This window comes from Lingula anatina, chromosome 1 (genome assembly GCF_051362555.1).
Source record: "Lingula anatina isolate TDL-2025a chromosome 1, LinAna3.0, whole genome shotgun sequence".
NCBI lineage: Eukaryota > Metazoa > Brachiopoda > Lingulata > Lingulida > Lingulidae > Lingula > Lingula anatina.
Window position 1 is genome coordinate 7318358 of NC_141767.1, and position 25248 is coordinate 7343605.

At 36.3% G+C, this 25248-nt stretch overlaps 1 protein-coding gene across 10 annotated transcripts; it reads left to right on the forward strand.

Moving 5' to 3' along the window:
• Positions 1-1546: 1546 nt before the first annotated feature.
• On the forward strand, positions 1547-25073 carry LOC106170165 (piwi-like protein 1). 10 transcript variants are annotated; one of them, XM_087000459.1, is made up of 22 exons: positions 1547-1731; positions 11178-11246; positions 12195-12315; positions 13005-13064; positions 13382-13441; positions 14721-14958; positions 15142-15356; positions 15564-15688; positions 16025-16105; positions 16290-16484; positions 16638-16749; positions 16888-17011; positions 17322-17439; positions 17952-18066; positions 18161-18348; positions 18532-18683; positions 18893-19017; positions 19659-19833; positions 21217-21370; positions 21634-21759; positions 21878-22025; positions 22223-25073. In XM_087000459.1, the coding sequence occupies exons 3-22, from the start codon at positions 12196-12198 to the stop codon at positions 22337-22339; spliced, it is 2748 nt and encodes a 915-aa protein (XP_086856585.1). In that variant the 5' UTR covers positions 1547-1731; positions 11178-11246; position 12195; the 3' UTR covers positions 22340-25073. The 10 variants fall into 10 exon arrangements, with proteins under 10 accessions (XP_086856585.1, XP_086856582.1, XP_086856581.1 ...); XM_087000456.1 differs by lacking the exon at positions 19659-19833 and adding an exon at positions 20533-20707 and having other exon boundaries at positions 1548-1731; positions 11178-11254; XM_087000455.1 differs by lacking the exon at positions 19659-19833 and adding an exon at positions 20533-20707 and having other exon boundaries at positions 1548-1731.
• The last annotated feature ends 175 nt before the right edge of the window (positions 25074-25248 follow it).

Sequence of the window (25248 nt, forward strand, 5' to 3'; positions counted from 1 at the left end):
TTATTTTGTTCATAAAGTGATGACTATAGTATTTATTGTCTCTATGGGGTATGTGGTGATTGTATGAAATTCGTTAAAAAAATGATCGTTATGATAGACTAGTTTGGCAGCCTAAAGTCGTTTCAGGTTAATTTAACCGGTTTTTATTAACCGATCTAGGCGACAGTAGGGCCTACTTCCTTGGCCACCTCGGCTGATCACTTCACACACACACAAAAAAAAGAAAAATATAGGTACTGTACAAAGGAGTAGGCCTATGTTTATCGATCCTTTGGCAGTGCCATAATGATTTTATTTATGCATGATGATTTAAAGAATTAATGTAAAGCAAAATAACATAGACTATAAGCGTGAGTGAAGTATCTTTAATCATATTAATTCATGTGTAATTCACTGTAATTAGTGACCATTGCAGAATACCAAAGAAATTCCACTGGAGTAGGCCCTAGCTTATAGCGATCCATTGTTACTCAAATGGTGCTGAATTAAGAATAAAGGAAGAAAGTGTGCTAAAAGAATGTATCAAAACAAAATGGAGACCGGAGAATAAATAGGAATGATCTGCTCAAAATATATAGTTAGCCCCCATTTAGGAAATCTTTGACCATGGTAGGCCCAATAGAGTATAGGCCTATGTGAAAAATATGACGTGTAGGCCTACAATGGAAACTTGATCATCATTTCGGCCGGTGGTCAAAACAGATAAAGGGTAAGCCCGCTCTTAGAGTTTGTCGTTCATTACATTGGGCCTCCGTTCTATAAGCGGTATTGTTCCATCTAAAGTAGGCCCCTACATGTAGGGCCTGTATCATCTGAGCAGTAGGCCTATCAATCTGCAGAGAAAGCAGCTTAATTTATTCAGGTGTAGCCTACTTTGTCAGTACCTCTCGTTCAGAGTTTAAGTCTATCTTACTGGATTGAATAAATGCCAAGACTTTGTTGTTATTTAGGCCCTACCTGCCGCCATTAACCCCGTGGCACGATATCCCGGAAAACAATAGGGCCTATACCAGGAACATAACACCGTGACAGCAGTACCCCCCCCCCCCCCTTTGTAACTCTTAAATTTGAATCCTAATCAAAATAAAGTTACGTGGTGACTTTGATCAATGTCTCTGCTTTTAAAATAAACTAGTTTGGGAGTTTAGTAACTTATTATTTTTTTTAATCTTTTTAAATAAAACTACAATTATTTTTTACCATTGACATTTGTGCTAATTTTCATCCCAGCGATAACCTCAACTCTCATACTATTTGGAAGGTATAAGGTTTCATTGAAAAACATCTTAAAATTAGTAAATAAACTACCAAACTAATTTATATGAGGAGCGACGATATTGCTAATAGTCACCACACAAATTAATTTAGAAAAAATATTAAATATCACAGAGTTATAGGCTATTAGTCTAGGAGAATACTGCAAAAGTTCGTGTTTATATTTAAATGATTTCGTTACTATAGGTGCCTAGTACTTTAAGTGATACAAATTTAAGTGATACAGTACTAGAATCCAAGTGTTGTCGACACGTCACAAGTGTTGTCGACAGCCATGCTGACGCCCCAAACAACTGCACTGAGTTTCTTTGTAGTCTTCTTACAAATGCTATAAATGCTGTTATGTCATCACACGATGAGCATTATAGATATATAATGCGTGCGCACATTGGCGTACCACGTGACACAAACGAAGACTAGAGCAGGGAACGCATGGTAGCAAGCGGTGCACGAAAGGTATGTTTTGCATTTATCTTAGAGTAAAACCAGGAACTAAAGCAGCCATAGTATATCTTACTAAATTCCAGGATAAATTTATTGTTTTGTATGGATTAAAAGTAGAGATGTACCCTTGCTCCTGGAATGCAAAAACCAACTCTTGCCGCCATTTTTCATGCAAATGTTGGGCTCCAAATGTTTGTGTGGTCCCCTAGGTAGTCGTTGCGGGAAAGGTCAAACATCGAGCATTTGTGTGAAGACTTAACGTGTTTATTTATCTCCAAAGGTTAATGCATTTATAAGCAAATTTTTACTTGGTTTATAAGTAAACAAATTGTACCAAATTTTGGAAAATTACACTTGTGATGTTTCAGCACCCCCTCCGCCCAGTAATACATTAATTTTCACTATTATCCTAAATCCATTTATGAAGTTTGATCAATGTCTTTGCTATTTAGAGAAGTCTGAAAATTTCCTAAGTAAGCAATGTCTTAGAAGAAAATTTAAGCCTTTTTAGAAAAGAATTGAGGTCATTCAGCGGTGAAAGTTAAACCAAAAGGTTATTAAAACCTGACAATAATATTTACATTTTCAAGTCATCACTTAAAATAAACAAATAAAAAGCAACATTGAAAATCACAGACTTATATGAGTTGTGTGTTGGGGGGGGGGGGGGGGGGGGACTGCAAATAAATTCCTAAGCAACTATACAGAAGTTATATAAAAGTTGTATGGTAATTTCTTTTTGAATGACTTATGTTAGTGATAAATATCTGTTAGGAAGTGATTTAAAAACAACCAAATGCTCAGAATAGAATGAGGAAGAATTGGGTCTGCCCTGAATCCACAAAGAAGGATGCTGGTATTAAGACTGAATAGATTGGCGTTTATGTATAGATGGTTTATACTCGGGTCATTTTCTTTAAAATGGTAGGACCAATAACTGATTAAAAGATGTCATTACTGCAGATTGTCTCAGATGGGATGGATATCAAAGCTGTGGAAGTATTGCTCTCTGACTGTTATACTATACACTAATATTTGCATCTCATCCCATCTGCATCATTATTTTTAGGCTCCAGCATGGCATACCAAAGGCTGATTGTCTGCCCTAGCAGAGGTTAATTGCAGGCCTTGCTTAAATGATTACTTTTTAACTGACAAAAAGGCATGGTCAAAGAGTTACTGAGATAAAATCTTAGTCTGGCTGTGATGTATCATGTCTAGAGATAGATCCAAGACGATACTATAGTTAGTTACCTCAGTGAATTTAATTACAGTGCTTTTATATACAGAAGAGGGCATGATCAAATATTTTCACATGTAATTAGTGAAGACATGCTGGGTTGTATCATGATGTGTGGAGACAGAAATGTGATGGTTCTATAGACCTGTTTATCTTATTGAAAATAAGTATTCTTGGTGACTATTTAAATGTTGGTAGGTTGAAAGGTACATCATCTCATACAAATTTCGTCAGTTTTCAAAAACCATTGGTTACCCATCAAGTGGAGTTAAAGTGAACTAGCTAGACCTTAAACTCTAGTGCAACTGTTTATTCCAGCAGAAGGTAAGTCTAAATTTGCGCCATGACACAGAGATTGCAATTTGCAATTAAATACCTGTAGATAGAGTAATATACAGTCTTAATGAACACAAGTTTTGGTTTTGAGCCCATACAAATTGATGGGAGTCAGCTGTTGCTGTGTTACATAATTTTTAGCTATAAAAACTGGATCTAAAAGTGGGGAAGGCAGCTGACCTCATCATTCTTTCACTAAGGGAAGGACATGCTTCAGTGGTGGGTAAAGTTAAAATATCCTGCTAGCCTAGTACAGTATCAGAACAAGGGATTCATCATTAGATCAGTTCAGTCTAATGTAGTATATTTCAGATTTATTTCTAAATGATAAAGCAACACTTAAATGCATTTGATTCTAAAATGCACACATTTTCTAATTTGCCATTGAACCTGATTGGGTGTTTTTCCTCAGAGGCCTGTTCTTCAATTTCTTATACACTTGTTAAGGCCCTTAAGGCTGCCTTCACATGAAAAATCTAAATTCTAAAAACCTTAAAATCCATTGGCGCTATCTAGTGATCACGGTCTGTGCCTTGAATGCCCCGCGTGGTAATTAACTAGCAGAGCGAGCGAGTTACTTCCAAAGCTGTAATTAAATCTCGGTTGCGCTCGGAAGGAAATTCTGATACCTGGAGGCATGCGTCGAAAGAAAGAAAATGACATTCGCGGTTTTGTGCAACAACAAGACGGAGAAAAGTTAGGTCCATTTACACACAACAGATATGAGTGCAAACTGACAAATTCCACAGTTTAGAGATACAACTACGCATGCGTCCAGGCGTCATAATCTCCTCTGAGGGCAGCTGAGAATGCATTACAGCTTTGGAAACTACTCGCTCGTGCTGCTAGTTAATTACGGCGCAGTGTATTCAGGGCACAGACCATGATCACTAGATACCGCCAATGGATTTTTAGGTTTTAGAATTTAGATTTTTCATGTAAACGCAGCCTAATATCAGAGGATAATAAAAGGCAGTCATGTTAACTTTTCTTATGCCAAAGATAACAGATGCTAGTATTTTTAAACGTGGTTGAAAGACTCCTGTGAGATTTCTCAACTCTTATGTAACCATCCAGTTCCTAAACAAGCATGCACAGCTGTCGCTGTTGATAATTGCTGGGTTGGGTGGTCTGACTCCATGCTTGACCAAATCTTGATAGCTATAAGTTGAGGACTACCAGTTCAGTTTCAAATTCATAATTGAAATTCCTGCTCAATCTTATTATTAGCAAGGCAACTGACCAAAATTCAATCTGCACCCTATATCCTATCCTTCAAAGTCTTATGAAAACAACTTGCATATGTCATAAAAAAAAAAAAGACTGTTTACAAGTCGAGAGAAGTGGCAGATGTAGAGATTTGGCTTAGGAATTTTTGTGTCCAAATTAAATTGAAAACTTTGTGTGCTCATTAGAAAAATGTTACAATGGAAATTATATGGGCTGACCACCTAGTTACACGGTGGCTAATGGTAGAACTAGTAGGCTTGTTAAGAGGTCAAACGCTGCATTTTATAGTACAAATGTCTAACTTGGCATAAATGTTCCTTGGGCCAAAAGAAAATTTTTTATCCAAAGAGACGCCCTCTATCGATACATTAATTAGCATTAATTATGCAAAATAGGTGCCAAAATATATAATATTTCATATTTCCATTAATTTTTGGCCTAGAAACATTTATAGATTATCAAACCTGACTAAATTAGGGACAAGGAACCCATTTTTGATCATTTGGAAGCAATTGGTGTCCATTTTGTGCCTCAAATCCAAGATGGCCGCCACCCGCGATTTTGAAAGTGGACATAATTTTGCTATTTTATGTTGAATTTTGAAGCGTTTGGTCTATATATATTTGATATAAATATCGATTCCTACTATTTTGGGTGTGAAAAAGTCATTTTTGATATTGTTTTGGTGATAGTAGGTGATTTGAATGGACAAAGAGGGTGTTTTAAGTGCCTACCACATATGTGTGAACACTGCAAAACCATGGATGTTGATAACCCGTATTCAAATATATCTCAATGCAATTTTTTGTTATATACCATTGCTATTGGACTATATTATGAGCAAAAAAAAAACACACTGTTACCATTGTGGAGGCCATTGGTGGCCGTTTTATCCCTCAAATCCAAGATGGCCACCAAAACCATTTTGAACATGAGCATAATTCGCTATTTTGGAACTACATGTACTACATCTTTGTAAATGAGTAATACGTCGTTTTATATTATTTTCTGGTGCAGAATACAATATTTGTTTCTTAAAATTTGTGCCTCAAATCCAAGATGGCCCAAATACGCTATTTTCAAATTGAACATTATTCACCATTTTGAAACTATCACACCTTCATAAGCGTGCCATACGTCATTTTTGATTATTTCCTGGAGCAGAATGCATTTTCGGTTTCATAAAATGTAAATAGAAACTTTTATAAGCCTCCAAATAAATATAGGATTCAGTTGCTACATGGACCTGCAGTTTATATGTACAATGAGTAATCCAATTAGTACAAAAATGCTTTTGCCGAACTATAAAACAAGTGTCAGCAAACAGAATGGCTGAATTAAAGCAAAAGAATACATCTTTGACCGCATGAGGAAAATTGTTAGCCATTATTTTTATCAAAACCAAGTGATGGTTGCTTGCCGCTATTTTAATAATTTGGTGTTATTTATAATCTTTGAACTGTGGGACCCTCATTCGCTTGTATTAGGTAAAATGGCACTATTCTTGGGGCTCAAAAGTAATTTTCCAGTGCTAATTTGGTGACAGAAGATAATAAAAAGGTAATATAAGGTTGTAAAATAAATTCCAAGATGAGTTTTGTTGAGTCTGTTACAAAAATGTGGAACCCAAACCACATGCTCAAATATATCATCTAGATTTATCTTAAGTTACCATCCACTAAAAGATACTGAATACTCAAAGGAAAGCAATAAATATATATACATAGTGGTATTATATTATTAATCTTTTACTGGTCAATGTGAACCAAAAAGCCACATGCACATTTATGTCCCAGTCACTGGGGCTTGCATTCGCACGTTAAATATAGCCCAGAAGATTTGAAGGGTGAAAAATGTGTCGTCTTATAATACTATGGAACTTGGTTAGTTGTGTTGATGCGTAAATGTCCGTGAAAGACAAGCAAATGGACTTTGCTTTGAAATAGCTCTAGATCTTGTCTGCAAAATCATCCAGCAGCACAGCAAAAATAAACATGCATGATCAGCTCTGGTAGGCCAATAAGACATCAGCTAGTAAGAATTGAGGTTTTGTCAGTGTCCTATGAGAAACAGCCAAACAATATATTAGAATCCAGTTTCCAGAGAAACATTAATGCATGAGAACATGTCGCATCAGAGGAAAGTGGTATCTTTACACAAAAGAACGAATCTGCAAAACCAACTAGAAAGCAGCAGCTGCGCAGGAAGGTAAGAGGGATAAAGCAAAGAAGTCGAGGAAGCAGCCTCTTTTCCTAGTTGACAGTGCCAGTGATCATTCCTAGCATGATTTGGCCAGACAAGTCATCTCACTACCAATAAAAATCCATAAGGCGACTACATAGTTCTCATTGTTTCCAATGGACGAACAAGCACAAAACATCTACAGTATTTGACAACTACAGGAATATTCATCTTGGAATCATCTTAAAACACCTTATGCTTTTTTTATTATCCTCTGTCACCAGAGTAACACCAGAAATTAATTATGTACTTCCAAAATAGTAACAATTGATGTATTACGATCATATGTAAGTCCAACAGCTCAAAAAAGGTAAATTATGCCATAATTTTAAAATAGAGACAGGCTCTTGGATATGAACAACAGAATAGCTAAAAGTAGTCACCATAACGTTGAATCCACTGTGCTGGTCTCTTGCACTTAATCTATGTCCGGCAAAACCATTTTAAAATTGTTATATAACATATTTTTGCACAAATTTGACTTCAAGACGTATACAAGCGAAGGTGAAGACGTAAGCCTGTATTGGTGTTGGAGCCTTTTAATATTTTCTTTTTGTATTATATCTCAGAAGAGATAAGACACATGACTTCTACAACCCAAATGATAAGAAACGATGTATAACATGCTAGTGTAAGAGCAATAGCCACAAATTGATGAGTTATGCCTTATCCGTATTTCAAAATTGTGACTGGCGGCCATTTTGGATTTGAGGATCAAAATGGCTTCCAATTGTCTCCAAAGCACCAAGTATGTGTTCTTTACCTTTAATTAAGCCATTTTGGTCTCTTACACTTGTTTCAAGCTCTTTATGATTTTATAAAACATTTTGTACTAATTAGACTACATGGCACATGTAAGTCTATTTGACGACTTAAGCCTACATGCATATTCGTTTTGGAGAATAAAATAGTTTGTACTCACATTTTATGAAACAGATAATGTATTCTGCACCAGAAAATAATATAAAACGACGTATTACTCATTTACAAAGATGTAATACATATAGTTTCAAAATAGCGAATTATGCTCAAGTTCAAAATGGTTTTTGGCGGCCATCTTGGATTTGAGGGATAAAACGGCCACCAATAGCCTCCATAATGATAAAAAATTGTTTTTTTTTTTTTTTTTTTTGCTCATAATATAGTCCAGTAGCGATGGTATATAACAAAAAATCGCATTGAGATGTATTTGAATACGGGTTATCAATATCCATGGTTTTGCAGCGTTCACACATATCTTGGTAGGCACTTAAAACACCCTCTTTGTCCATTCAAATCACCTACTATCACCAAAACAATATCAAAAATGACTTTTTCACCCCCAAAATAGTAGGAATCGATATATATATCAAGTATATATAGACCAAACGCTTCAAAATTCAACATAAAATAGCAAAATTATGTCCACTTTCAAAATGGCGGGTGGCGGCCATCTTGGATTTGAAGCACAAAATGGCCACCAATTGCTTCCAAATGATCAAAAATGGGTTCCTTGTCCCTAATTTAGTCAGGTTTGATAATCTATACATGTTTCTAGGCCAAAAATTAATGGAAATATGAAATGTTATATATTTTGGCACCTAATTTGCATAATTTATGCTAATTAATGTATCGATAGAGGGCGTCTCTTTGGATAAAAAATTTTCTTTTGGCCCAAGGAACATTTATGCCAAGTTAGACATTTGTACTACAAAATGCAGCGTTTGGCCATTTTTTGGTTCTTAACAAGCCTACTAAACACTTGTAGATTAAATTTTGAAAAAATGAGTGTTTATAAAATGCAAGTATTCTGAAAATACACAGAGTGGGTTAAAGCATTCAGAAAAAGAATGTCCAGCCATGTAAGCCGATCACTGATGAGAGAGAGAGAGAGAGAGAGAACTTTAAGAAGTGTAAGCTGTTGATGAAATAAAGTTTTTTCCCCACCAGTCTGTGTTCTTATGACTCTTGCTGAAGCAACTTGCATATAATATCGGGCTAAAAGACATCTTTTTCTACATATCCCCCTGTCGCCTGATACATGCAATATGAATCAATTCATTGTTCAGCAAAGTTTGGGAATCATTTGTTGCTAAAAGGATTGGGGGATTCAAATAAATAGCATGGCTGCTGGCCCGTATCTGAGAAAGGAATATAAAAACACAACTCTCATGTTCTTGGACCATTGCTCTTTGCCATCATGAAAACTTCAAAATGACAAGTATGCAGCTGTAACAACTGTGTATAACATATACAATGTCAAGGGTCCATGGTCACCATGTATCCAAGGAAATACTTCATTGGACACGGAATAATACCAAAGGTTAATGACTCTAAGGGCATATTCCCAGAGCTTTTAGATTGATCTATCCCCGCGGGGAGTCTCACTAGATTGTCTGATAATCCGGCTTAAATGTCCGTCCCGCCTACTACAAGCTATAAAGGGGTAATTAACTTTCGTGCCCGCTTGGCTGACAGCTATCTAGCGAGAACCCCCAGGGAGTTAGGTCGATCTAAAGTAGATCTATCTAATTTCTGGGAATGGGGTCTAAAACTAACAGCATGACCATATTTTACCCAAAACCAAAGTACTAAGTAATGCACTGCCCACAAGCCTGAGGCATGCTGATGTGTATATATCTGGCAAGGTGGTACCCTCTACCAGAGTGGCAATTGTTATTGTGGACATTTTTGGCTGAAGTGACCCTGTTATGTTTGGTCAGAAGGAAACGATTAAATCTGCCCGCGCGCAGATAGCATTGTACCTGCTCTGCAGGAGCTTCGTTTTGCGTAGAGGTGATATCTGCTCGCTATGCAACCTGTCATAGGCTCTGCTGTCTGCTGAAACTAGTCACGTGGTTGGAAGGGGTTCCCTGACTTTGTGCACAAGCCGTATCCCACAATTCCATACTGCAGTTTAAAAACATGTCAGGTGTTTCCTCTGATAAGAATGAGAAAATTGAAAGAAAAGATGTTCTAACAATAAATTCCTGGAGGTATTGTCTTTTTGAAACAATGATTTAGACTCAGCTTGTCTTTAATAGACTTGTTTCGGACTCCTTGAAAATCGTCTATCGCAGTTATGATATGCTATCACAGTTATGATATGCTTTAGGTGTTCGCAGGTAGTAGGATTACCAAGTGCAGCATCAACTTTCTACATACGGTCGTGGTAAAACCTTAGTTTAATTTCATAATATCATTTCCAGTGGTGCATTGACTCTTTCTTTTACTACAGGGGGTTTCTCAACCTCACTCTGAAGTAAAAAGCTATTCATAAGGGGCTACTATTAACTGTCTTGATTGCTGTCAAGCGGACTTATACTCCATTCACACTACGCTCAGTTATCCGGATAAGTTGCGAATTAGGTCACAATTCGAATAAATGCAGTAGTGTGAACGCAAAAGGATTTCTGTAATGCGTATTTTCAAAATCCTGCAAGCGAGGTGGATTTCTCAGCGCGATCCGAATAACCTACCAGAATCGAGACCTGTACAGATCTTACTGCGCATGTGTGCAGATAAGTGCGGATATCTATGAACGCTTGTTTATTACTTAAGCGATTGCACCAAACGTATTTGGAGGTCACCACTCACTACAACATGAGGAAACAAACTTATTTTGCCATCTTATGCTTCCCAAGAATGCTTTTTGAGATACATTTGCCGTCACACTTTTTTGTTGGTATTTTGAGTTTTCCTGTGCGGCGCATGCGCGAGTGTTCAAAACAGGAAGTTAAACCTGAAATTTTCAACGTGGGATTCGGTTTCGCTTCGCGAGTGTGAACGCAATAACGAATCGGATTTCTCACAAGAAATCCGAATTATAGACATGCGCATTTTTGCAACTGTAGTGTGAATGGGGTATTAGACTGGACCTGCCAAGTGGCAGTGCCTGAGTAGTCGTGCAAACAATTACCAGCCATGTAATCAACCTTGAGATTCCATTACAGGGTGACATCAGACCAAAATGACTGTATTTATCTAGACATATCTGTGAATATCTCTGGAAAATCAATCTATCGCCCTGGTAGAGCGTAGCTAGGTGGTAGCTGTGCATTATTTGTCATACTTTAAAAGGGTTATCAGGCCCATAGCCAGCAATTTCAAAAGGGGGGTTCTTTTTCTGAAAAGGTGGACCTTTTCCCACAAAAAGGGGCGATTCTTTCGAACCCCCCAAACCCCCCTGTCTACGGGCCTGGGCATTGTTCATGTTTCCCACCCAAATACCCTAATTTTCAATAGAATATGCCTATATCACTGTGCAAAGGATGATAACAGCTCCACAGTATGCATTAATACATAATACCCTAATTTGTGAGGTAACAGATATCATAATGGATGTTAAGATTAATCCAGATGTGTTTTTACCTTAATAAACTTGGTCACAATGTGACTTGCTACAATGTTACACATTCATGACTTTTTTCAGGTAAACTGAACCACGTGACACTGGTGTCAACTTGACAATCAACACGCGTGGCAATTTCGACGCTGACAGGTAAACAGGTAGTTCTTACACTAAACCTTTATTAGTCTTTTTATCTTATTTGTTTATGGCAATGACAGTAAATAAATTAGATATGTTTTAAAAAACTTAGGGAAAACTATAGAACACATTGGATCTGCCATGTTTTTGTCATATAGCTTGTTCAAAAGTGGATGATATCATAGGGTGGGTAGAGCTGCTAATGAGTTCATACATGGAAATGGGGAGTGGTCATTTAAAGTTTCATGTATTTATTAGAAAAATTTGTTCACTAAATTCCAAAACTGGTCCCTAAAATTTAGACATTTCTTGAGCTATATATATAACTGCATAGATGGACCATATTGTTATTATTCTTCAATTCAAAAATTTAAAGCCATTGAGCTTTCACTTGGTAAATGATGCAGAAATATCTCAAAATTCCACAAATTGACCCTGATATGTAAAGGAAAAAATGTATTTGTGCTACAGTTAACTTCAGAAAAATATATTTTAGCAAAAGATGGTACAGACATGCTGAAACTGTTGGTCAGATTGGTCATGACGGTGAAATTTGTCTGGACCGGTAAAAAATTGGACTTGGTCGATTCAAAGGACCGACAAGAGTTTAAGAACCGCAATTTTGAATTTACAGTCATCATTCTACATACTACTAATAAAATTAAATAAAACCAAAAAAAAGTGTTTTTTTTCCCTGCAATTTCAAACTGATCACATTCACAAACAAAGTAAAGTACCTAATTGTACTTGTAGTATCTGTCTCAAACGAAAAGGGTGATTTTCGGTCCGGCAAAAATCAATTTGGTCCGTCAAATTTTTCATTCCTGCATTTCCAAATGTCCGGCCATTCTGAAAAGTTTCCAGCATGTCTGTGGTATGTCGTCTTTCTGTTCGTTTCAGGACATAAAATTACTTATATTGAAAAATCATGTCACATTGTTTCATTTATTACTTTTATAGGATGACAGGGAGAGCAAGAGGTAGAGCGAGGGGAAGAGCAAGGGGCGGGGCTGATGCAGCAGACCAACCTGTGCGACGACCTGGTGATTCTGCACCACCTTCTGCACCTGCACCTAGCCAAGTAAGTTTTTTTTAAGATAACAGAGGCTTTCCCCAGCTAGTCAGTGGTCTCTAAAGACTGCATATATTTTCAAGGAGGGCTGAATGGCTTACAAAATCTTTGAAAAATGGCAGGTTGGGTTTTTAGGATGGCCTGTGGATGGTCTACCAAATTCCAGCAAAGTCATTTAAAGTGCCTAGAGTGTATAATGCGTCCCAGTTGAAAAATGCTGTGCTTCAGCCTCGACCTTACTAATGAAAATTAATAAGATAAAGAATTGTATGTGCTCAGACAGTCCCAGTGCTATTAAACCCACTACCTGCTACCAAAATAACTAAAGAAAATCAGATAGTATGATGCGTCCCAGTTGAAAAATACCACTTTGTGCTGCACACTACGCTCCTTCACAACCTAACTAAACTGAATATTAATTAGATAAGAGATGCATGTGCTCCGCCAGTCGCAGTGCTTTTGAATGCTTAAGCTGCTATTTAAATCACTACAGCAAACAAGTCCGTTGCTTTTATGTAACCAATTTATTGTCTAGACCACAAAATGTCTGTCACTACCTGAGTGAAAATGCCAGATTCAACGGGATCTTTGTAGTCACAACTGGTTCGAACTATTTTTTGTCAACACAGCAGACTGCCTGTCAATCAAGGATTCCGTGGTCCTTTCCTTTCAAAAGTATTTAACTGCGTGTATTTCAGACTACAAAAGGTGCTGGACCAATGGACATGCCTGAAAACATCCTGTATTGTCGGTCCCCGGTGAGTTTTCAGTTTGACTCTGAGTGTGTAAATCTAAGGACTACATGTCCATTTCTTTTCTTGGCCATATATTTTATTTCACTCTAAAAGAGTCAAAATAAAAATCACTGGGAGTTTCCTGCTAATTATACATAACTTATTGGCCTCAGTTTCACTCCACAAGTACTATTTTGTGACTGGCTGAGGATGGGGGATCCCCGTTTTTACAAAGTTGATAGTCTTGCTTTCATTCTCATAAAAACTTTCAGGGCCTGTTGGATTATATAATGCACCCAAGGTCTGTTCCTTTCAAAAGTATTTAACTACGTGTATTTCAGACTACAAAAGGTGCTGGATCACTGGACATGCCCGAAAATATCCTGTATAGTCGTACCCCGGTGAGTTTTCAAGTTGACTCGGAATGTTTAATTCTAAGGGATGCATGTCCATTTCCTGCTTATTAAACATAACCCATTGGCCTGGGTTTTGCTTCACAAGTACTATTTTGTGATTGGTTTCCTGTTTGACAAAGTTGATAGACTCGTTTTCGTTCTCGTGATATCTCCGATGGCCTGTATGGCTATCAGCTGCCTCTTTTTTTTTTGCTTGCGTTTTTTTATTGGCATATGCATCAGTAAAATAAGGCTTTACATAAAGTGTTTTCAGGCATTTGTCCTTGCACACAAGTAGGTGTGAAAATTTACTTTCCCTACTCCAAAATAAATTTTTTGCACGTTAATCATTTTTAGTGTGTGTGTGTGTGAAAATATTTAAATTAATGTGTCAGAGAAAGTGTCTTCCAATTAGGCTATTATAAGCTGTACATGTAAGATGGTGATGTGCATTGTTGAATTAGCTGGATACAGCTGACAGCACTCTAATAGATATTTTATTTAGCAGGTCAGTACACAAGAATAAGTAGTATAAATGTGAAGTTGGTTTTACTGCTGACTTTAGTTCTCAAAGGAACAGAAAAGCGAGTCACATGATGTTGACATAATTTGAAGTTGTTCACTTTCCCCATAATTGCTAATAATGAAATATATCTGCATATCTAAATGCATGATGTATCATATTTAAGATTTGAATTAAAGTGCAGTCATGAGATATTAGCAGTTTTTTTTTTTTTTTTTTTTTTTTAATCAGGGCATTCAGTGAATGTCAAAGTGCTGTACATTTAGTCTGCTAAAACAATTTTTTTATCGTACTGATTGTGCATTCAATTGCTCATACTCTATTATACACTATTGTGGTATTGTTATAAATTGTGCCGATTTCAATAAAGGTATCTGAAAATTGCAAAAAGAATGGATTTTGTTTATTTATACCTTTGTTTATTTATACATAGACAAATTCAAATTTTAATAATTTACCCCCCTCCTCTCCTCTGCTCAGTGCACTTTTTGGATATTTGTGACTCTCTTAAATTTTGTGGGAAATTATAAATGGAAATATGAGACTTCCCAAATGCTGGGGAAAGCCCTATTTAACAGATACGATTAAAAAGTATTAAATATTTACAGTGATTCTAGGTGGTAGCCATCTTCAGAGTAAAGATACACAGAGAAACTTCAGAAAATAATTTTTTGCAAATTGCCATTTAACGACCATATCTGAATTCTGAATGACACTAGGGTTGGTTACTTGATGTGTGTTTTATCTTTTTCTCTCTATTAGGGTGGCAATGGAAATGGAAATGGTAACGGTTTGCCTGCTAGTGGTCGTGCTAGTCAGAGAGGGGGGACTCGTGGTGAACCTCGTCCTGGAGGTACTGTTTCAGCACCACCTACTGGCCAGATGGCATCATTGTCACTTGGGACAGGGGATGCCCCAGGTGGAGCTAAGAAAGGCAGAAGGACAGAGTTACGCTACACTGAACCCAAGACCAGGCCAGCACATGTAACTGATAAAAGAGGTAATATTATGATTGTTATCATTATAAGAATGCCCATTTAAGCATTTTTTAAATGTTTGGAATTGGATTTAGAAATATTTTTACAAATCACAAGATTTCACCAGTTTTGTCACCGATTTAATAGAGAATAATTTTTTCGATTTGTTTATTTTATAATATAACAAAGCTATGTTATTTATTCAGGAACAAGTGGTAAACCAATACCAGTGTTGACAAACTATTATAAGTTGGAATCTGCACCAACTTGGCACCTGTACCAATATCATGTAGCTTTTGATCCACCTGTTGAGAGTAAGAAACTTCGTTTTGGCCTAATGCATGACCATGATGAAATGCTTGGAAAGACTCGTGCCTTTGATGGCCTGATGATGTTTTTGCCTCACAAGCTGCAGAATGAGGTATGTGTTTACTACCTGATATTGAATTTCTTGTACCTCTGATGTTATCAAACATTTAAATCGAATATAAAATTGTTACTTTGCAATAATATCAGCTGTTGATTAAAATGTGTTTCCTAATGCCCAATTTTAGGTCACAGAGAGAGTTGTGTATAGTGTGCCATTTAGACATGAATGATTCACAACTGTGTACTTTGTTTTGACTAGGTAACAGAAGTTTACTCCTCAAGGCGTTCTGACAATTCCAAAATCCGAATTACAATCAAGCTTGCTGCTGAGCTTCCCCCAACTTCTCCTACTTGTATCCAAATATACAATGTCATATTTAGAAGGTAAGTAGAGCACAGTAACTCTGTTATCTGTTGGAGAAGTCTTTTAAATAAAAATATTATAACCATGATATAATAAGTGTGTTTTGAATTTTGCAATGAAGGATAAGTGCAAGTGTCAACTAAGGCTACATTTATGCCATCATTTAAGAATTACTTAAAAGTCTGAAGATAGTTAACTTCTAAGGTTATAAAGATGAATACTTTTATTTTATGTCCAACATAAATTCTGAGGGCATGACTGTTCTATAAAAATGTGGTGGCGCGACTCCCGAATACATACAGCTTTGAAAGTCATTTACACATCATACGGATTTATGGCCACCTTTTCTTTACTAGGATCCTAAACATGCTGGATATGGAACAGATTGGGCGACACTACTTTTCTAAACACCAAGCCATCCCCATTCCTCAGCACAGGTATATTGTAGTGCCAGATACTTTTTTCTATTAGATAAAAGAGCTTTTTCAGAGTTCTTTGATAACATTTTCTTGCTCTGTCTATGAATTTAATTTGTCAGTGTAATATGTATGTGCGAGTGGCAGAGATTATGTTATTATATTGATTATTCTATATCTTAGCCACATCTTTCCTTCACTACAGGCTGCAAGTTTGGCCAGGGTTCACAACTTCCATACTCCAGTATGAGAACAACGTCATGTTGTGTGCAGATGTCGCACACAAGATACTTAGAGCCAGCACTATGCTAGATGACATGTATGATTTGCATTATCAAAATCCAAGAGGCTTCCATGATATGTGTGTAAGGAAATATATTGGGGAGATTGTAATGACAAGGTATGTATATTTGACTGTTTGACATGTCAAGTATGCTTGTTTAAAAAAACCCTCACGATTTCAAATACGTTTCTGTGACTATTTGACACGTCAACTGTGTTTGAAACCAGTACATTAGGATTGCAGAAGATAATGTGATAAATTTTATTTCAGGTACAACAACAAGACTTACAGAATTGATGACATAGATTGGGATTCCAACCCAGGCTGCACTTTTAAGCTTCGCAATGGGGAAGAGACCACGTTTGCGGACTACTATAAAAGTGTAAGTGATAGTGATTTTTTTATTTGACAGAGTGACAAAAACAATCCTTAAAATCCTACTTATGCCAACAATTCAAAACCTGCTCAAAGTAGTTGTCTTGCACTCTTTAACACACCCTAACAACTCTTCTGTTTGTAGCATCACAATGTTACCTCACTGGACATGACTCAACCTCTGATCATAAGCAGACCAAAGAAGAGGGACATAGCAAGTGGCCAGGAAGGACCAATCAAATTGCTCCCAGAACTTTGCTGGATTACTGGTATGTTCTAAGTCCATGTGGCAGTTCAAATCATGCTGGGAACATACGGCATAAGGAATGTCAAAAAGTATCAGATTCAGATTCTTTATTGATGCACGCCTTCGCTCAAAAGACACGATCATGGACAACAGAACTAACTATATTATATGAACACCAGTAAATGAACACCATATTCTTTAGCAGATGCTATTCTGTTTACGCAGTTACAAAAGTGGCTGAAGGATCTTTTGAGATGAGCAGTCTGTCTACTTTTATGTAGCAGTGACCTGTAACAAAATATCTGTTAACTTGGGAAGAATTCTGTTTTCAGGTTTGTCTGATGATGTGCGAGCAGACTTTAATGTCATGCGAGATCTTGCCACACATACACGTGTTGCCCCTGAACAGCGCTGCAAAACACTGCAGAATTTCCTTCACAGGATCAAGAGGTAAGCTGTTTAATTTAATGGAATTGCTCAAGTTGTGTTATTCCTATATTCCTACAGCTAATTTTCCATATTCAAATGAGAAAAGGGAGTCTCAAGTTATATCACAACAAAAAATGTACAAGTAGTAAAATAAAAACATTAAACGTTTGTGGTAGCTCAGAAGCCATATAATAAGCAAAAGCATTATCAAATCATTTGTAGTTTTTTAACAGCTTATATCAGATTTTATCATTTGCTGTGTAAGTAAAGTAAGGATGCTTGAAACCTTGAGTAAAATGAAAAAAAAAATATCCTGTAATCTGATCATTTGTGTATTTACATTTTGGATTTATTAGCGTTTCAAAAGCACAGTGTAACAATTGTGTGTAATTATTGAGAAATTAAGAGAAAGATGTTTATCAAGTTGAAATTATTATCACTGTCCTTAACTGACTGTTACATATTTTCTGGATGATGTTAGTTTGCCAGTTTAAGTCTGTCTTGGCATTGAGATACTTATCTTTACCTTGCAGCACACCAAAAGTGCAGGAGGAGATGAGTGGCTGGGGTTTGAAATTTGCTGATAACCTCCTAAACATTCAAGCAAGAATACTTCCACCAGAAAAGATTTTCCTGAAAAAGAAAGTTGTAAGTAATTATCAAATTTCTGTGTATTTCAGAAAGGTTGCTTTGTTTTTTGCTACTTAATCTTATGCTATTTTCAACCTTATTTTGCCTACAGTGCAACTACAAACCATCTGAGGCAGATTGGTCCAGAGAATGTCGCAGTGATCCACTGATTTCCACTGTTGCACTGACAAACTGGATGATGGTCTTCCCTCAGAGAGAGGCAGCCAAAGCACAGGACTTCTATCAGTCCTTGTGCAGGGTTACTGGACCCTTGGGCATACAAATTAATGACCCTGCTATGTAAGTGTACCTTCTGCTGAAGATTGTAGTGACTTGCGTTGTATTACATAGTTTAAGCCTGTAAAATAGTTTAGTTAAAGCAATACACATTTTAATCTGGTATCTGCTGTATCTTGATAAATAGAAGCTGCTCACAAATTGGTTCTTGTTTATTTCTATGGTCTGCATACTACATTTAATTAGGTTCCAGTTACCAGATGATAGCACCAACAGGTATCTCACTACTATTAAGACGGAGATGACCAGAGAAACCCAGATGGTTGTGTGCATTGTGCCAAACAACAAAAAAGATCGTTATGATGCCATAAAGAAACTTGTTTGTGTGGACCACCCAGGTAAATAGCATGAATCAGATTATTGTGCAGTTGAAATATGCACACTAGATATTCAGTTTAGTTGTTTCAAATTTGTTGGTGTATGTTAGTGTCATGATGCCTCTGCTATTACTGTTATAGTAAGATGCTTCAGTTATTACTGTAAATTACAATGTAGTGCTGTGATATGATTTAAGCAATAACCATTGAATACATTGCTGTTATTAAAGTTCCCAGCCAGATTATTGTTGGACGTACACTTGCCAAGAAGCAGATGCTCATGTCGGTGGCCACAAAGATTGCGATACAGCTGAATTGTAAACTTGGCGGTGAAGCTTGGGCAGTGGAAATTCCGGTAAACTACAAAACCCTTCATTTTAGTAATTAACATTTATTATTATATATTAAGCTTTGATTTTAATACATCAGATGAATAAAAGATAGTTCATATATGTTAATTAAACCTTCATTGGAGCAACATTGTTATGATAGATACAACATAAGTGGCTTTTGATTTGGTATTTGTTTTTTGCACATTTAATATCTTTGTTCACTGGTCTGTGGTGTGATGTCAACTGCATTTTCGGGTAGTGGGGTAGTTGTAGTTTTTCCATCTTGTGTGTGTTTAGACTCTGGTCTTTGTGGTTTTTCTTATAAATTGTGTGCTTTGCATATAATTTTATTATTATTATTTATTTATTTATTTATTTATTTATTTATTTATTTATTATTATTATTTTTTTTTTATTGAAATCTTTCAGTCCAGGAATATACATATTAATAGGTATAGTGAATGCACGCATGCATGCACGCACACACACACACACACACACACACATTTATAGTCTCAAAGGATAAAAAAAAATTGATACCACAAAATATTCAACCAAACATACAATGCATGAAAAGACGAGAAAAGAAAAAGGCACAATATATTATTTTTCTGAAACAGATGAATACTAATTAAATTCAATATAATCTACCTCTTTCTCTTAGCTTAAGAACATGATGGTAGTGGGCATTGACAGCTATCATGACTCTGCATCCAAAGGTCGATCTGTAGGTGGCTTTATAGCTAGTATGAATGCCAGTCTTACCCGCTTTCACAGCAGGTGCACTTTCCAACATAACCATCAGGAATTGCTGGATGGCATCAAAGTGTGCATGCAAGGTAGAGTAGGGGGTGGGGGTGCAAGTAGACCGCTTTTGTTGTAACAGCCAATTAAGGAAATGTTCTCAACCTTTAACCCATTTCTTAACCCCTAACCCTAACCCTTTTGTGCACAACATTTCATAGTGGTTCAAACAAAAATACAGAGTAATGTGCTTTGATGTCCAGTGCCAGACTAAATCTAGAAAGACTTTATGAAGTCTTTTTCTTTTTTTTTTTTTTTCATTTTTCCAGCTATAGCAACCACGTGTCACTACATAAATTTCGATATCATAAAGTTTTTTTATTTATTAAAATAAAATCTTGAAAAAATGTGTTTTTTAGCTAGTTTTCATCATTTATTTTACTACTCCCCATTTCCTAATTTTGGATTGAAGTATTTTATCTGTTGCAAAATGTGCAACAGAATTGTGCACAAAAGGGGTGATGGGGTGAAGACTTTATCAGTCTAACACCACCAAAAATGTGATGCAGGGGCCTATATATCTATACAGTATTTGCTTAAAATGGATATTTGAGATGTCCATATGTTATATATAGATGTCACTGTATCATGCTTTCTAGAGAGGTAAGTAAGGTTGGCCTTGGGCATGGTTTCTCTCCAGCTTTGTCTGCTGTTGTGTGTGCAGTAGAGGTAGTATAGCCAAAAGACTTGACAAATGGCACTATTCACATAGTTCAACTTGTTTACTTATCCAGATGAAAAACTGTATGGTCGTTGGTATAGACAGTTACCACGACTCATCATCTAAGGGACGTTCAGTTGGAGGGGTAGTATGCTCAACAAACAGTTCGTTAACACGATACTATTCGCGTGTGTCATTCCAACACTCACACCAGGAACTGGTGGACAACTTAAAACCTATATTATCAGGTAAGGCAAATAAACTCACACTCACATTTTTATGATACTTGGAGACAAATTCAGGTAAACTTGCATCGTTAAATGATATATAAGATGCATTTACGTTATAATTAGTTCAGCTAAATATTTTTATTTTAAGAATATTATCATAATGTTTTTTGAAAAAAATGCAAGAATTGAAAGCCCAAAGTTATATTAAAGGGGTAACAACTGTTCATTTTGCAAGAAAAAAAATGATTTTTCTGGGGCAAAGGACAATTTTTCCATACTTACCAATCGTAAATGCACCATTCCCACATTCAAAATAAGTCCATTTTTTTTTCTGAAAAGGTTGGTTTTTTGTTATAATCTCTTAAGGGATAATAAATAAAATAATTGTGTTAACTGCCGTTTTGGGGTAAAATAGAATTTATTGTATATCTGCGGGTTAGTTACAATGTATTTTTGTGAAATATGGATATCTTACGATTGGTTGTTATCCCTTTAAATATTTTCACAAATTTTCTCTTTGTCTTTAGCATCCCTTAGACACTACAATGACATTAACCAGAGTCTCCCTGAAAGGATTGTTGTGTTCAGAGATGGAGTTGGAGATGGGCAACTACCTGCAGTAGTGGAGCATGAAATTCCTCAGATGCTCGACTGCTTTAAGTCTATTAGCCCAGGTTACAAGTGAGTATATTTTTGGGGTGAAGTGTGATGGTGACTATCCTAATGTTTTAAGAATAAAGGATGCACAATGTTGGATTTCCCTGAGACAATGCATACTTGACAAATTTCTTGATAAAACTCATTGTCTCTGACTAACCAACAGCTTTTGATCCTCATTCCTGACACTAGCCATTAAAAAAAAGTTTGATCATAAAAATTTTCACCCACACAGATGTAACTTGTTTGCTTTATTTGTACTTAACATTAGCTTGATTAATTTTTAGTCCCAAAACGGCAGTTGTGGTTGTAAAGAAGAGAATCAACACGAGGTTCTTTGCAAGATCTGGCCCAGGCTTGGAGAACCCTCCACCAGGGACCGTCATTGACACAGAAGTCACACGTCCAGAATGGTAAGAAGTTGATGTCTTGTGTGCAAAATTCATAGATTTTCTGTTTAAAAAAAATGTGTCAATTTGTTGTATATTAAAACACTAAAACCTGCTTACTCATGAGACTTCTTTTATTCAGGTATGACTACTTCCTGGTCTCCCAGTCTGTACGTCAGGGTACTGTGACTCCAACTCACTATAATGTTGTTTGGGATACTTCTGGCTTGAGACCAGACCATATGCAGCGCCTCACATACAAGCTGTGTCATCTGTATTACAATTGGCCAGTAAGTTACTTGCTTTGTTCTCCCAACTACACGAGGTCATTGCATCAATTATATTCTAATCCATTTTTAAGCATAAAAAATTACATTCATTTGATTTTTATATATGGATAGTATTGTAATTTACAGTGAATGCAATATACTGTTTGCACATTGATTGTATCTGATCCCAGCTAACCATAGCCTCAATGTTGTTTCAGGGTACCATTCGTGTCCCAGCACCCTGTCAGTATGCACATAAATTGGCATTCCTTGTTGGCCAGAGCATACATAAAGATCCAGCCCTGGCCCTCTCAGATAGATTGTTTTTCCTGTAAGGCAAGCAAGCACATCATTCCATGCTATGAGGAGAATCACCGTCCAGATAACGGCATTGTACAAAATCTACATAGAAGGAGCAAATGAAAGAGGATATGTTTCCTTCAGGGGATGTAGATTGGGTCATAAATAAGAATGCTGCTTTCTTTTTCAAGCTTAAACTTTTGCTGTATGGTCAAAAAAGAACCTGCAGCTTGGCTCCTGTCTTGAGTAGCTGATATTAACCCCTTGAGAAAAGGGTTGTTTTTGTTGTAATGAGCAGTTGGGTCTCAAAGGACAAGATGTCTATTTTTGCTTTAATTTCTGTGTAAGTTTTACAGATGGTCTCAGTCTATTTTAGTAAGGTTTAAGATTAACATATAAAAAAAATAATGAAGGTAAAAGCATATGCTGCATGTCCTCATTGTCATTGTCCTTTATTTTTACTTAGCAGGAAAAATGAAAGGCGTTTCCCTGAATTTTTCAAGTTCTTTGAATAATTAGTGTACTGAAAATTCCTGCAGCATTGATTTTCTCTTTTCTGAAAATTTGGTTATGGAAACAGTTGACATAATACAGTGTTTTGAGATTTAAGAAGCTTGTTGAGAAAAGGGGAATGACATTGCAAGGTATTCAGTAAAATGGTTCCTGAGCCAAATAAACTTTGCTGAAAAGGTTACTTGTTCTCTGTTTGTAAAGCAAGCTTATTGCATTAAAACGAATGCCCCTAAAAGAATTATCAATTTGTGTTTATAATGATTCCATTGTCTAGGAATCGTAATTAGTTTTTATGTATTTCACCCAAAATTCCATTAGTTTTACGTATTCTAGTCGAAAAACTGGGTGTTAGTTATAATGTTTCTTAATGAGAGTTGACTCAGGTGGTTTATGTTGCAATACACTAATCAGACTAATAGACTAGTCAGAGATGATTAATACTTTGAAAAAAAAGATAAAGTGAATTTCTTTGTACCAATGCTCAGCATGGCTTGGCAAAGTTCTAAGAAATTTGTTGGGTTTATGACTTCAAGGTATTATTATTATTACTATTATTATTATTATTATTATTATTATTATAGATGAGTTTGTTTCCATATTGCTGGAAGGAGAAAGTAGGTAGCTTTTTTTTTTTTGTGTAAGAATGAAGTAAGTTGTGTGATTGGTCACTGTTATGTGATGAAAAATGGGCCAAACAATTGCATCTAAACTAAATCAAAAAGAAACTTTGGCAGAAGGTGGTTCTGAGTTTTGTTAAGAGCAACTGAAGTTCAGCTAAAAGAAAAAAGATCAAGGAATGGTTTTACACAAGAACTGTAACTTTATATTTAAACTTTAGGACTGGGTCCCATAAACCCATGGTACCAGCTGGATCAATCTAATTCTGCAGGGATTCTTGCTAAATTACATTCAGTGTAAGCGGGTGAAATGTCTGGCATGCTTACTCAAGCTGCTAGGGGGTAAGTGACAGTAGGCAATTACCCCCTAGTTACTCAGGGGGATGTACCAGAAAATTGATCTGATTACACTGAAAGCACTTTAGCAAGAGTTCCCGCAGACTTGGATCGATCCACGTAGTACACTAGGTTTATGGGAACAGTCCTTAAGAATAAGCCCTCTTCAGCTCAGGATCCAATCACAGCAGTTTATCCATAGTTAAAATATAGCAGATATTGGTATTACCATTAGCTTCGACTTTCCTGTTTGAAATAAATTGGATAAATGTAAGTTCAACTACTGATTTATCATGGGTCAAATAAAAAGACTGCTCACCAATGAGAGAGTGAGCTGAAAACAATGATGGATACAGCACCTGAAAAAGTACTTTCTTGGCTTGGGTCTGACATAAGTTAGTGAGTACTACGGTTTATAAATGCAGTAAATGGTTTTTGATGCAATGATTCCTTGCAGACCACCATTGCTGTTACAATGGCCCTAGAAGAGTTGAAGTAAATGAGGGGTGTGAATGGATGAGGTGAAGGTATCACTTGGCATTATGGTATTGGTAATCTAAGTGCAGTTGTATAAATTTAAATTTTGCGTGGATAATGCTCCGGCATTCTATAATAGATACTTTTGCTCTTTCAGTGTTATAAATTGCTTTACTACTTAAGGCATAATCTCCTTTAAGAAAACTGACACAATAGACTTGTTTTATTTGTTCGTCTATGAAAAGAAACTTTTAATACTAATTTTTCAGTTTTATACAACAGTGGATCAGTCCTTGCCAACAGCAGTAAGGTTTTTCTGTTAAAAAAATATTTTTGAAATTACAAAGTTGTGCTATATATACAGTAAGAAGCTTAACTGAAAGCACAAATAGAAGTTACATGGCAATGACTAGAAGTGGTGAATTTCTAGCCAGTTTAGTATGTTAAAAAGTTAAGAAAAGAAACTGGGGATGCAGGTTGCATTCTATGCACTGTTAACTTTCATATTGCATTACCCTTACCAAAATATCAGGCCTGCTGCAAATTCGCAGCAAATTTGCTGTAAACTGCAATTCCTTGCAGATTTGCTGCAAATGGCAGCAAGAAATCTTTTCTTGCACACTCCTGAAAACTTTTGCTAAGGGTAGGTATCCAAGCGTTAACATTTATCAGTATGTTGTATATTACTCATTTTGTATTAGTTGGGTATCATCTATTTTTTTAACTGACTGATTACAGAAGAATCTCGAACGAGTCGAATTTAGCATTTTCAAATTTTGTATTACTGTTCAAAAGTTAGTTGTTAAAATAAAACTTGAAATTGTAACCTGTTCTTCTTACTGTATCATTTAAGGAAAGGGGAGGGTCTGCGGATGAAAAGCCAAGCCCCTTGGCATGGGGTTTGGGGCCTGCTGAAGGACCACGATTTGGCGAATGGTGCAGTTTGTAACTAACTGTGATTCAGCTAGTCAAAATTCTAATTTCAACAGGGGATCACTGTG

What these genes read in the sequence shown, in the direction of transcription:
- LOC106170165 (XM_087000459.1), top strand. Translation starts at nt 12,196, where the DNA reads ATGACAGGGAGAGCAAGAGGTAGAGCGAGGGGAAGAGCAAGGGGCGGG. An exon ending in TCCTGTATAGTCGTACCCCG is followed by an intron (nt 13,442 to 14,720) that starts GTGAGTTTTCAA and finishes TCTCTCTATTAG; the next exon opens with GGTGGCAATGGAAATGGAAA. An exon ending in TTTTCCTGAAAAAGAAAGTT is followed by an intron (nt 18,067 to 18,160) that starts GTAAGTAATTAT and finishes TTTTGCCTACAG; the next exon opens with TGCAACTACAAACCATCTGA.